Source organism: Hyla sarda, chromosome 3 (genome assembly GCF_029499605.1).
Source record: "Hyla sarda isolate aHylSar1 chromosome 3, aHylSar1.hap1, whole genome shotgun sequence".
Lineage (NCBI taxonomy): Eukaryota > Metazoa > Chordata > Amphibia > Anura > Hylidae > Hyla > Hyla sarda.
The window spans coordinates 84,583,152-84,597,862 of record NC_079191.1 but is presented as its reverse complement, the minus strand read 5'-3'; the positions used below and the strand labels follow the sequence as shown (position 1 = coordinate 84,597,862).

Below are 14,711 nucleotides of genomic sequence, written 5' to 3'. Positions count from 1 at the left end.
CAATCTCCGGCTCTGCCATAGAGTTGTATTGAGGGAGCGTGTCAGCCGCCACTTCGTGCGGTGGTCAATGCGCACTATCTGGCCTGCGAGCCGGGGCCCCGTACAGGAGATCGTGGGGGGGGGGCCCCTGCGGTCGGACCCCCTGCGATCTGAAACTTATCCCCTATCCTTAGGATATGGGATACGTTTTTCACCACTGAACTACCCCTTTAAAGGGGTTGAGTGGACAGAGGGATTGCTGTTTTATATACATGGGACTGTATGTCAGAGGGGCTAAGGGGAGGGCCTGATGTATTTTTACATAGGATTGTATGTTGGAGGGGCTGAGGGGACAGAATTGCTGATTTTTAATCTGGGTTCAAACTACATAATATGCTTCTGGAGAAATTCCAGGTGGACATTACGTAGACAGCAGCCACCAATGAAATCATTCAGCGTTATGACCACATGGCCTACTAGCATGAACAACAAGACACTAGACACTAGCTGAACTACTGGTCATAACAATAGTCAAAAACCTGTAAACATCACATTGTGGGCCAGTAAGTGATGAGGAGTTATATGGGAAACCACTTTGTACTGCCCAATTTTGAATGAAGTGATTTTATGTATATCAGAACCCAATAAACTTTATAAATTCGCTACCACTTTTATTATACTGACCTGGAGAATAATGTTAACGTATCAGTTTTACCATTTATGGCTCTTAAATGGTAGATTGAAAAGCAGAGATGAACACTCAATTGTCTATGTCCTTAGAAATGGTTGTTCAGGGAGGATTTTTTCTGGGTGCTGCCAAAATATGTAGCCCACACTCTTGTGCCCCAATCTACACCCCTGGCGGTCTGATGGCTTCCTGTCCCCTGTATTCTCAGCCTCTTCCTGCTCCCTATAATGTGGCGACTGTGCAGGAGCAGGAACTGTCCACTCACAAGACACTATGGTTATCTACATGAGCTAGTGATTGACTGTGTGGGCTGTACCTGCAGAGTCATCACATCATCAGAAGCAGGAAGAAGTGCAGAGAACTGGAAAACAGAGGTTATCAGAATAGCATCAGTGGAGGATCAGGACAGGTGAGTATTGATTACTTTTTATTTCAGAAGCACCTGTGGCATTTCTGGAAAAAAAAATATTTCTTGGCAACCGCTTGAAGAGGTTAACTAAGTTATAATTTAATTTATTAGACAAGTGTAGTTTCCAGAGGACCTAGATTTTCATTCTGTAGTGTGTTTCAGCAGAAACCTCCATCTAGGGCTGGGCGGTATACCGGTTCATACCGAATACTGAATTTTTTGGGCTGCACAATATGAATTTTCCCCCATACCGCAATACCGGTTGGGCCCCTCCCCCTCGGGAATGGATTATCAGCGCAGAGCAGTGCTGTCCCCACATCGGGGTGACCCGCCAGCACTGTTCTGCCCCCCCCCCCCCCAATTAATGATCAGCCCAGCGGGGTACTACTCACAGATGTCACCTCCAAGCACTGCCCTCCTCCTCTTTGTTGGGGGCTGCCGGACGCTGGAACTCTATACTGTACGCCAGTGGTCTCCAGCAGTGGTCTCCAACCTGCAGACCTCCAGATGTTGCAAAACTTGGCTGTCCGGGCATGCTGGGAGTTGTAGTTTTGCAACAGCTGGAGGTCCGCAGGTTGGAGACCACTGCTGTACGCTGTATCCCTATGCCCGGGCTGCAAAAGATACAGAAAATAAGCTTTAAACTCACCTACGTCGGCCACACGCTGGGGACTGGAATTTCGGACGGCTGTCCTCCCCCGTCCCCAGCGTGAGGCCGACATAGGTGAGTTTAAAGTTTATTTTGTATCTTTTGCAGCCTGGACATAGGGATACAGCGTACAGCAGTGGTCTCCAACCTGCGGACCTCCAGCTGTTGCAAAACTACAACTCCCAGCATGTCCGGACAGCCTTGGGCTGTCCGGGCATGCTGGGAGTTGTAGTTTTGCAACAACTGGAGGTCCGCAGGTTGGAGACCACTGGCGTACAGTGAGTTCCATCGCCGGCGTCCCCCAACAAAGAGGAGGAGGGCAGTGCTTGAAGGTGACATCTGTGAGTAGTACCCCGCTGGGCCGATAATTAATTGGGGGGAGCAGAACAGTGCTGGCGGGTCACATGATTGGCGGGGGGGGGTCAAAATACTGTGATATATTGTGGAACTGCCGTAAGTTAAAAAAAATACTGTTATGCACATATTTGGTAATACCGCCCAGCCCTACCTCCATCTGTCAAAAAAAATCACCTTAGCAGCTGTGTCAAATACTGTATCATACTATTACTCCCCAACCAAGTAAAAATCTGAATAAGTGCATCTAAAGCTACAAAACTATGTGTAAAACTGACTACATGTCTTATATATAATAGAAACCCCTGGTGCAAATGGCCTAGTTTCCAGTGTAATACCAGGAAGGAGCAAGAAGTTTGATCCTGATTTCTCCGATGTGGTAATGCCAGGCACTAGACAGCCTCCTCCTCCCATCATATCAGTACTCTGACCTTCACATCCCGTGTACTGCTCTGATACAGTGCTCTTGTTGTTCTTGAAATATTGGGATGTTTCCCCTCCAGTCATCTGGCAGATTGCTCAGCGCTGTAGTCATTTGTAAACGTTTCTGGTAAAACTAAAAATGATCCGTTTTAGTAAATTCTCCCTTTACACCCCCCTATGGCCTTCCAGGTTGAATCTTAAAATGGCATGTAGGTCAGTATCCTTCCTGCTTAGTTTTTTCTGTTTTGACTGTGTTATTAGTTCAGCTGTTTTACTATTAGGCAATAAGTAACTGCACTTTGACTGCATTTTTTGGGGAGCGTTAAGTAGTCAGAAGTCTACATGCAGTAGCCATACATTTTAAATAGCTGTCAGAGGACCAATATCTCTCCCAATCCCCACATATACATGTATGCTTGGCTCAACTGAGCATGTACCGTATTTGTTCTACGTGGGGGAGGGGGGCTGCTCTTAGACTGTGGTGGTCTATCTTTCAGTTCTCTACCCCGACATCTGCCATTGAGAGAAAGTAAGTAGACTCCCATTAGATGATTGGCCTTATCTGCCAAAATTGCTTGGTTGTTTGGCCAACTTTAGGCTACTGCTCTGTATCCCATACTTATGCTACACATCTGCTTGATGAAGGGGTACTCCACTGGAAAACATTTTCTTTTAAAGGGGTTATCCAGGGAAAATTTTTTTTTATATATCATCTTGCTCTGGAAAGTTAAACAGATTTGCAAATTACTTCTATTAAAAAATCTAAATCCTTTCAGTACTTGAGCTGCTGAAGTTGAGTTGTTCTTTTCTGTCTAAGTGCTCTCTGATACACCTGTCTCGGGAACTGTCCAGAGTAGAAGCAAATCGCCATAGCAAACCTCTTCTACTCTGTGCAGTTCCTGAGACAGAGATGTCAGCAGAGAGCACTGCTGAACTTCAGCAGCTGATAATTATTGGAATGATTAAGATTTTTTAATAGAAGTCATTTACAAATCTGTTTAACTTTCTGGAACCAGTTGATATAAAAAAAAAAATATGGAATACCCCTTTAAATCAACTGGTGCCAGAAAGTTACAGATTTGTAAATTATTTCTATTAAAAAAATATAATTCTTCCAGTACTTATCAGCTGCTGTATAATACAAAGGAAGTTCTTTTCTATTTGAATTTCCTTTCTGTCTGACCACAGTGCTCTCTGCTGACACCTCTGTCCATGTCAGGAACTGTCCAGAGTAGGAAAAAATCCCCATAGCAAACCTCTTTTGCTCAGGACTGTTCCTGACATAAACAGAGGTGTCAGCAGAGAGCACTTGTGGTCAGGCAGAAAGGAAATTCAAAATGAAAAGAACTTCCTGTGTATTATACAACAACTGATAAATACTGGAAGGATTGGGATTTTTTAATAGAAGTAATTTGCAAATCTGTTTAACATTCTGGCACCAGTTGATTTAAAAGAAAATGTTTTCCAGTGGAGTACCCCTTTAATAACAGCAAAATCTCATCCAGCAGTCAATGCATTGGGTACATTAAACAAGGATATGATTATAAACTACCAGTCAAAAAAGAATATATTTAGGTTATCCACTCTCAGCATTTACCGGTGTTCACACATACACAAACTAAAGCGCCAGTAAGAGAAAACAAAAGCAGGGAGAACATACAATCTCCATGCAGATGTTGGTCACATTAGGACTGAACCTCAGACCCCATCACTGATTTCGGAGGTTTCCAGCAGTTACACACAACCTGTACTATCGTATTTTTTGCCGTATAAGACGCACTTTTTCTTCCCCAAAACTGGGGGGAGGGAAGTTGGTGCGTCTTATACGGCGAATACACACACCTATCGCGGCGGTCCCGGAGGCCTTCAACGGCCGGGACCCGCGGCTAATACAGGACATCGCTGACCGCCGCGTCTGAAGGGAAAGTGACACTAACACTGTTAAATCGCGGCATCCCGAACAGCTTACAGGACACCGGGAGGGACTTTACCTGCCTCCTCAGTGTCTGCTCCGTGCCGGGATCCCCTGCATGGCCGTCTCTCTCCTTCGACGTCATCACGTCGTCGCGCACGCCGTCCCGTCATCCAATAGGAGCGGCGTGCGTAGCGACTTGATGACGGCAACGGAGAGCGTGGATCCCGGGGAGAAGACGTCCGGAGCGTCGGGGACACCACGGGGTCGCGGCGACAGCGATGGAGCGACATCCAGGGCAGAGGTGACGGGTCCGGAGCGGTGGGGACACGTGAGTACTACCTCGTATACCAATGGTCGTCAACCTGCGGACCTCCAGATGTTGCAAAACTACAACTCCCAGCATGCCCGGACAGCCGTTGGCTGTCCGGGCATGCTGGGAGTTGTAGTTTTGCAACATCTGGAGGTCCGCAGGTTGAAGACCACTGTTGGGTTCAGAATCTTTTTTTTTCTAGATTTTGCACCTTTAAAATTGGGTGCGTCTTATATGCCGGTGCGTCCTATAGGGCGAAAAATACAGTAATTCTATTTTACTATCTTAATATTTCCTCTAATAGATCTGCAATTCAGACAAGCTGTGGGAGCACATTGTTGAGCGGTCCTGTGACCGAGTTACCCCAGAGATGAGATCTCTTGCGCAGGACCTAGGCTGGAAGCAGTTCTTCTACACCAACAAACTACAACTTCAGCTCCAGCTCCGGAGGCGAAGGAAGAGACAGGAAAATCAGGAAATGTTCTTGGAGTAACAGGATGCATGTTGGAGTATTATAATTAAAGACCTTAAGAACTGTAAATAAGAAGTCACATGGTTCTGATGAGATTTTCCATTCATACTCATAGACTGTGTGCTAGTATCCAAACGTTATGAACTGTAAGCTCAATACATTTTTTTTAGTGCACACTCTTCTTCTGGTGCAACTGAATGGGGTTATCCTAAGATTAAAAAATGTCACCTATCAATAGGATAGGTTATAAATATCTGATCAATGGGGATCTGACTGCTGGTACCCCTATGAATCCCAAGAAAAGGAGTTCCTTGTCCCCTGAGTAAAAGGAGCGTCAGTGCATGCTCGACAACCACTCCAGTCATTCATGAAGGGACTGCCAAAGACAGCAGATCACTGTACTCAGCTGTCGATCTGCCCCATTGATCAGATACTTATTACCTATCCTGAGAAAGGTCCTCTTTAAAGGGGTACTTCGGTAAAAACCTTTTTTCTTTTAAATCAACTGGTGGCAGAAAGTTAAACATATTTGTAAATTACTTCTATTAAAAAATCTTAATCCTTCCTGTACTTATTAGCTGCTGAATACTACAGAGGAAATTCTTTTCTTTTTGGAATGCTCTCTGATGACATCACGACCACAGTTCTCAACTGGTTCCAGAAAGTTAAACAGATCTGTAAATTACTTCTATTAAAAAATCTTAATCCTTTCTGTGCTTATTAGCTGCTGAATACTACAGTGGAAATTCTTTTCGCTTTGAAACACAGAGCTCTCTGCTGACATCAAGAGCACAGTGCTCTCTGCTGACATCTCTGTCCATTTTAGGTACTGTCCAGAGTAAAAGGAAATCCCCATAGCAAACATATGCTGTTCTGGACAGTTCCTAAAAAGGACAGAGATGTCAGCAGAGAGCACTGTGCTCGTGATGTCAGCAGACATCGTGATGTCAGCAGTGTTTCAAAAAGAAAAGAATTTCCGCTGTAGTATTCATCAGCTAATAAGTACAGGAAGGATTAAGATTTTTTAATAAAAGTAATTTACAAATCTGTTTAACTTTCTGGCACCAGTTGATTCACCGGAGTACCCCTTTAAGACACTCAAGTTCTAGATTTTGTTTTCTTTAGAACCAGCTGCATAACTGAATTAGAGTGCTGGTATAATATACTTAAAGGGTTACGCCACTGCCCCAACGTTCGGAGCATGTTGCGTTCTGCAGGGGGTCGTGACATCATAGCCCCCCCCCCCCTAGTGACGTCATAGTCACCCCCCCCCACACAATGCAAGTCTATGGGAGGGGAGTCGCCACGCCCCCTCCCATAGACTTGCATTGAGGGGGCGTGATGTGATGCCAAGAGGGGCGTGTTTGTGTCGTCACCACCCCCACAGCACGCACCCAGTTCCGAATGCTGGGGCAGTGGAGTACCCTTTTAATAATTACTAATAAATAAGGTTCTCTGCTCTTTAAGTGCCGGCATCATTCCCTGACCCTTCCCCTTTTCCCAGCCATGTTTGTAAAAATGTAAACTACCTGCTACCACAACTAGGAGACCTATTTGTATCATTAAGAGCCATATACAAACCGCATACAGACTGTATATGGCTCCTAGTGGTGTAATAGAAAGCCAACATTATAATTTTATGTATATTAATATTTGTATGTGACCACTCATTCATCTTCTTTTCTTTTGTCAGTGACTATAGGCAGCATACATCAGCAATTCAGTCTAGGTCACTATAAGATGCCTTAAAGTTTAGCAATACTGTGCCAAACCGTAATCTACCATTTTTCCATTCATTTTGCACTTATTGTGACTTGTGTGGGTCTAATACATGCCAACATGATGATGATGATGATGATGATGAATCTTGTAATAAAGTACTTTTTATAAACTGGCCTGTATGTTTAGTGCTTAGGCTGCTTTCACACTATAGAATTGTCCATTTTAAAGATCCTTTATAATGACCCTTTAACAAAACCATTAAAAACGACAGTTAAACGGCCGTTACAAAATCCCATTATAGTCTGAGAATCTATGAAGAGAAAAAAGGACCAACGGACGGCGCCTCATGTATTACCCAGGGGTAAGAGAGTGGTGAGTGGGGGGCAACCCTGCGGAGCTTATAGATGGCTGCTCACCTTGTGATAGTATCAATAGCGCATGTAAGCCACAACCACAGTTGGGGTGCTAGGGGTACGAGCCGCTGCTGAGCCAAAGGGTTGCAGTAGTGGACAAAGTCGTCTTGGAGTAGGAGGTAGAAGTAAGGAGGAAAAGGACCCTTTAAGTTGGCGCTGCTGACTCAGGTATGAAGGATAAGGTAAAGCCAGAGGTGATGCAAAAGTCCTCAGCAGGACATTTTATTGATAGAAAATTCAAAACTGACAAATGACGAATTTCGTGAGGATCCCTCCCTTCTTCAGATGGAGGGATCCTCCCAAAACGCGTCATCTGTCTGTTTTCTCTCAATAAAATGTCCTACTGAGGACTTTTGCATCACCTCTGGCTTTGCCTTATCCTTCATACCTGAGTCAGCAGCGCCAACTTAAAGGGTCCTTTTCCTGCCTTACTTCTACCCGTTATAGTTTGAGGGGTTTTTACATTACCCGTTTTAACCTGTCATAGCCCGTTATTAATAACGGACATTATTTTGTGACGGGAGAAAGTAACTGGAGAAATAGTTCATGCACTGTCACAAAATAACGTCCGTTATTAATGGGATTTTGTAACGGCCGTTTAACGGACAATTGTAATGGTTTTCATAACGGAACCTTATAACAGGTCTTTAAAACAGATGAATGTATAGTGTGAAAGGGGCCTTAAAGAAAAACTGTCAGTCTGTTCACCCACACAAAACCCAATACACTTGGTTATAGTGTGGGTGAACAGGATTCTAACAAGGGGTCACTTACTTATTTTGTAAAATATCATTTGCATAATAATTTGGAACTGGGTGTATGTCCCACACATGGTTTTGGTTCAACCAATGCCAATGCAAAAATACTGACCTTGAATCCCTTTGAAGATCTTTCTGTTCACACCTCAGGCTGGGAAAGGATCAGGATTCTCAGCTAAAGGGCCCGATTCCTGTTGGAGTATAAGGTTGTCTTCACACTTATTGGGGGAGAGTTATCAAAACCTATGTAGAGGAAGAGTTGTGCAGTTGTCCACAGCAACCAATCAGATTGCTGTTTTTTTTTCAAGAGGCCTTTTAAAAAAAATAAAAGAAGCAATCTGATTGGTTGCTATGGGCATCTACTCCACTGTTTCTTTACACAGTTTTTGATAAATTTATACATGAAAGTGTGATTTCCCTAACTGGTTAAAGTTTTGCAGCCATCGAGGTCCATAATCTGAAAGCCTAAGCGTCTAAAAATCTCCAATGAGCCTCCCAGACTGACAGCCAAGGTAACAGGTCAGGGTTTCACATGCTGGGAGAGATGCCAGGGAGGCGCAGTCTCTGTACACCAATTGCAAAGTAGCTAAGTTTCTGTGTGGTCAAGAGAGGTGTGGTCCCCAATGTTACACAAATAATTACTGTGTTTTCTCTTGTAATATGTCTGACATGGTCATTGGAAGCACCATCAGATTTGTCGACATGAATAGCTCAGCATGCAGTGCTATTCTTCTTGTCCAAAAGATAAAATCCCTTATGACCGCGGTTTCAAGGGGGTCTGTTGGGTGCAACATACACCAACTCAAATTTTTTCTGCAGTTATATAGGGTCCATGTATTACATTTTGTAGTTTCTGTTGGAATTATGATATTGTGAATATTACACTACTAATAGTGACACCATTAGTAGGACATGTCAAATTTTTTCTCCAAATTACAGTGCCCATTTAAGCATCTCGGCACTGCCTCCTTGACACTTGGCTGAGAAATAAAAAGATATATAATTTGGCCAACTATTATCAGGTCAAGGAAAGGAAAGTTTTTGGACCCTAGCAGCTATACAAGAATGTGTACAGCCCTAAGCAGCTGACAGATTCCCTTTAAAGGGGTACTCCACTTTCCAGCGGTCTGAACATTTAGTTACGAACGCTGGGTGCGAGCTTCGGGGGTCTCCACATCCCCCTTGTAACGTCACACCCCGCCCCGTCAAAGCAAGTCTATGGGAGGGGGCTTGACGGCCTTCACACACCCTCCCATAGACTGCAATGCCCCTTTAAAGGGGTTCTCCGGTGCTTAAACATCTTATCCCCTATCCAAAGGATAGGGGATAAGATGCCTGATCGCGGTAGTCCCCCGGGATCATGCACGCAGCACCCCGTTTGTAATCAGTCCCCGGAGCGTGTCCGCTCCGGGTCTGATTACGGGCGACTACAGGGCGGCGTGTGACGTCACGCCTGCGCCGGTGTGTGACGTCACGCTCCGCCCCGCAATGCAAGCCTACGGGAGGGGGCGTGATAGCCCTGTAGTCGCCCATAATCAGACCTGGAGCGAACACGCTCCGGGGACTGATTACAAATGGGGTGCCGCATGCATGAACCAGGGGGTCCCCAGCGGCGGGACTCCTGCAATCAGGCATCTTATCCCCTATCCTTTGGATAGGGAATAAGATGTTTAAGCACCGGAGAACCCCTTTAATATTACAATGTATGATGTAACAGAGTTTAGATTAGCAATGAAGTACATAGGGATAGTCAGATGGCAGCTGTAGGTCAAGATAGTGTGAACAGCAATAGTTTTAATAAATAGCACCAATGCATTTTTTTTTTTTTATCTTATTTTTTTTTTTTTTTTACTGATTGTATTTTTGTTATCCATTTTTGTACCTGCCTATAGGTGCAGCCATCATGTGTAAGCTGCTGCTTGTGAGCATCAGTTTGGATTTGTAGCAGGTACCTGTATATGTGTATGTAGATATATATATATTAGAACCTAAAACAGAAAATGACTGTAGACTTGTGTTGTAGAATATTGTGAGCATGCTCTTTGATCAGTGCAAATGTGAATGTGCAAATTGGAAAGGAGGAGGTGCGCCTAGGCTGTTTTAAATATAAACCATGAGCCTTACATTACTTCACTGATCCCCTGCTACCAAAGTTCCCAATGGTACCTGGTCCATACTGATCAGTGCTCAACTCTACTGACAGAAAACTATGACTAATTACTGGCCATACTTAGAGGAGTGGGCATTTTGGTGTGATTAGACATCATAAGTAACCAGTGAGTAGCATGGTTTAAACAAACATTTTTGGCTCCTCACATTTCCCAAACCTCCTCAACTTTTCCCTATCTCTATACAACTTCGCAATCCATAATGTCCCTAATAGTAATAATGCCCTCATTGGTTCCAGACAATGAGGCTTCATACTCAAACCCGACCTGTTGTCAGATCCAAAACAACCTGAACTTATATCTAAAGATGATAGAGCTCCAGTGCATACCAGTACAGGGCTCTTGTTCACACCACTGTGAGATGGGAACAGCTCTCAAAGTCTGAACACTGTTTAAATTAAGTAAAATATCTGGACTGACATTCTGCTGTTTGCCACAAGATACCACTGTTTCCTAACACAGCTAACAGACTTGAGAGGGGGGAAGTGACCGGTAAAAGGTGGGGAGCAGACATCTAAGGCTGGGTACACACCACGTTTTTTCAATACAGTTCCCGTATACGTTTTCAATTTGAAAACCGTACGGAACCGTATTGAAAACCGTATGCATTGACTCTCCATTGAAAACCGTATGCCAAACGATGCATCAAGTTGTGTCTGTTTTGCATCCTGTACGGTTTTGTCAGAGTTTTTTTTCCCATAACCAAAACCATAGCCTACCACGGTTTTTGGTCCGGGTGAAAAACTGTATTGAAACGTATACGTTTTTTTTTTTAACATGGGAGTCAATGGGAACCGTACAGAACTGTATGTGCGTACGGTTCCATCCGGTTTTCACCATATGGTTTTTGACTTCCCACAGTTTTTTTTTCTTGAAATTTCAATCAAACAAGTAAAACTTTCTTCATAATGGAATGAAAAGTTAAAAACGTATACGTTTTTTTTTCTTAAAAGATGGATGCAACTGGACATCATTTTTAAAACCGTATATGGATTAAAATTTGTATACACGTTTTGATACAGTTTAGTCAGGTTTTGAGGAATCAGTATTGCAAAAACGTGGTGTGAACCCAGCCATAGAGAGAGCTGAGACTGAGAAACTGTGAGAGAGGATCCTACTGTATCCAGGTGTGGGAACATACTTCAGTGACCAGAACTGCAGCTAAGTGAATCTGCTTGTGTCTGAGACCCTGATCCTGTACAGGAGAACGAGGATTGCATCCAGGAAGATGCATGAGAGCTGAGGAGCAAAACAGACTGTAGGACCACATGTTTGTTGGGGAGGCATTTGTTCTGTTCAGAGTCACTAGCAGAGCAGACCCGGGTCAGTAAGCTCGTGCACACACCTCATTACTTTGTTGGCGCCTAAAGACTATACCAGGCCTGTAGGTAGTTAGTTAGGGTCTCTGTTCGTGTCAGGCCAAAAGTGTTGCTACTGTTCATTGCAAGGACTACAAGGACTTAAAGGAGTACTCACTAGTGCAGAGTATTTCTGCTCCGTTCTGCCCGGGCTGCAAAATAAATGAAAATGAACCATCACTCCCCTCCCTGGGTTCCCGCAGAGCGCCACTACAGCTGTTCGGTCCTCCGGTCCATCCTCTTCATACTTCCGGGTGTAACGAAGCGTCACATGGCGCTCAGCCTATCGACGGCCGCCGCAATGTTCAGCCTCGGCCAGCGATAGGCTGAGCGCCATGTGACGCTTCGTTACACCCGGAAGTATGAAGGAGATGCACCGGAGGACCGAACAGCTGTAGTGGCGCTCCGCAGGAACCCAGGGAGGTGAGTGATGATTCATTTTCATTTATTTTGCAGCCCGGGCAGGACGGAGCAGGAATACTCTGCACTAGAGTACTCCTTTAAAGTGACATTTCTCAATTGGAGAGCTGCTAAACTTCCCACAAACTCAAGCCAGGCTGCTGTTTTTCTCAGGAAGAATACTCAGGCATGTGCTACGACTCCGGTTAGGGGAGGGGGAATATGGTAGAGCTTTCCACACACCTATACCGTTCTTCTTGTGTTTTTTTAGGTAAGGTGCAGCAGTATAGTTGTGTCCACCGATAGGAAAATTAACACTTCTTTCTCCTTCAGAGGACACTGCACAGTGCAGCACAAGGGTCTCAGCTAGAGATGAGCGAACTTACAGTAAATTCGATTCGTCACGAACTTCTCGACTCGGCAGTTGATGACTTTTCCTGCGTAAATTAGTTCAGCCTTCAGGTGCTCCGGTGGGCTGGAAAAGGTGGATACAGTCCTAGGAAAGAGTCTCCTAGGACTGTATCCACCTTTTCCAGCCCACCGGAGCACCGGAAAGCTGAACTAATTTATGCAGGAAAAATCATCAACTGCCGAGCGGAGAAGTTCGTGACGAATCGAATTTACTGTAAGTTCGCTCATCTCTAGTCTCAGCCTTTGGCTGGGAGTAAGTAAAATTATTGTACCGTATGTTCTCAGTGTTCATTACCACGTTTGAGTAAAATAGGGTTCTGACAAAAGCTGGTGGTGGAATTGTTTTCCTTGATCGTGACTTCTCTGTATCCTGGGAAGCCCACCCCAATACTCAGTCTACACCAGCACTGGAAACTGTGTCTGGATGGTAGACAGCAAAACTCTGAGAGCTGCCCTTTCTTGCCTGAGATCAAATGATCCTCTGTACTAGTGGTCTGTCTGGGAAGTCCAGACCACTTCTTCTAACACCTCCAAACAGCATAGTCAGATCAACTTAGATGGATGGTGGGCAGGTAGTTAAAATTACCATTCTGCTTCTCTCAGTCCAATGATGCACCCCCTCTCAAAGTCTGTTTACTGGCCAAAATGTTTTCCAGTGCTTGGTAGAGGCATGTATTGGTAGCAGTCATTGATCTTTTACTAAGACATACAATAAAGAAAATCATTGATTTTGAATATGATGTTGGGTCTCAAACAAACCCTAGATAGACAAACCCTTAGGGGTTCATACAAGGTACCAGAAATAATTCAATGAACCTAGCACCCACAATTTAGGTCAAAGAAGACATTTTAAAACTCAACCTTTAAAAAGACAATATAAATGTCCCACATACACTTGTAATACAAAACTAACAAATTGTGGCATTGTTAGTGTGACAAGTTCAAGGGTGGATGAAAAGTTACATATACCTTCTGCTTGGAGAGGAGGAAAAGAGGAATAGGATGCAGATGGGGAACAGGTGCACTGTCTCTAAAAATATACAACCTCCCTGCTGTCCCTATCTGTAAGGAAGAACCTGAAGGCCGGGTTCACACGGCAAAATTTCTGTGTGGAATTCCATATCAATCTTAAGCACGAACATTCTACAGCACAGTTCCATTGATTTCAATGGGATTCTGCTGCTCTGTCAACACAGCAGAATTTCTGCGGCAGCAACATCTGCTGCTGAAAAATTCTGATTCCGCATCCGCAAAGAAAAGCATTGCCGTCTAAGAGACAGCGTGTTTCCGAGCAGTCCTAATGCCGGCATATCCTGCCAGTGCTCTGCAGGAGATTTTCCGGGAGACATACCACTGTCTGAACATAGCTTAAGGCCAGGTTTACATGGCATGAAATGTGCGGGCATTTCATACATTTGCATGTTCCAGCGGCTCGAGGACCATTTGGAAATACACTTTCAATGCCTCTGAAATCTATCTAGGTTTGTAGATACATACAAACCTAGTATCCTGTGCCTGTTTGATACACAGGATTTAAAGGGGTTATCCACCATAAGGTGATTTTAGTACGTACCTGGCAGACAGTAATGGACATGGCTTAGGAAGGATCTGCGCTTGTCTTGGGGCTAAATGGCTATGTTGTTAGATTACCATAATACTGTGGATAGCTTTTTGTGAACTGGTATTTCCTGTTTGAGTTTTCGTTTTTGCCTACAAATCCCATAATTCCATCTTCCTCCCTCCCACACATCAACCACCCCACCCATTGAAACATAAATGAGCTGCATCCATTCAAAAGACCTGTGGTTTTCAATCAGTGTGCCTACAGCTGTTGCATTAGTTACAGATTGATCTCTCTCCCACCAAGCGATCTCTCCACCCATTGAAACAGACAGGCTCCCTGTCATCAGCTGACTAGTGAGGTCAGGTCTCGGCCACATTGCAACCTGGGAAACCTCATTTGTATGCTGTTAAAAAAAAATATTGGGGTGAAAATCACATAAGAATTGTGAGAAAACCGTCACACACAGGTACAGACACTATATTATGAACTACACTAACTTTACAGCCCCTGTAGCATAGTCAAATAAAAAACAAATCTGGAATACCCCTTTAAAGCTGAATATTTTATGCTACAAAGTTCATTGTCAACTAAATGACTGACCAAAGCTTCAAACACTCTGCTTCAAATCCTGTAATTCAAATATGTGCAGGATATTGTATGTATGAATAGACCCTAAAGGGGTTATCAAAGAATAGAGAAACAGAGTTGATTTCTTCCAA

The 14,711-nt window shown here is 44.1% G+C and overlaps 1 protein-coding gene across 2 annotated transcripts in view; it reads left to right on the top strand.

Annotated features, from left to right (window-relative positions):
• The window catches only part of FBXO36 (F-box protein 36), a 37,178-nt gene extending 31,516 nt beyond the window's left edge, over window positions 1-5,662 (top strand). For both annotated transcript variants that reach the window (XM_056564503.1, XM_056564502.1), the window contains exon 4: window positions 5,032-5,662. In XM_056564503.1, coding sequence (XP_056420478.1) covers window positions 5,032-5,220 — 189 coding nt within the window. In that variant the 3' untranslated portion in view covers window positions 5,221-5,662. The remainder of the gene's footprint in view (window positions 1-5,031) is intronic.
• Window positions 5,663-14,711: the final 9,049 nt, after the last annotated feature.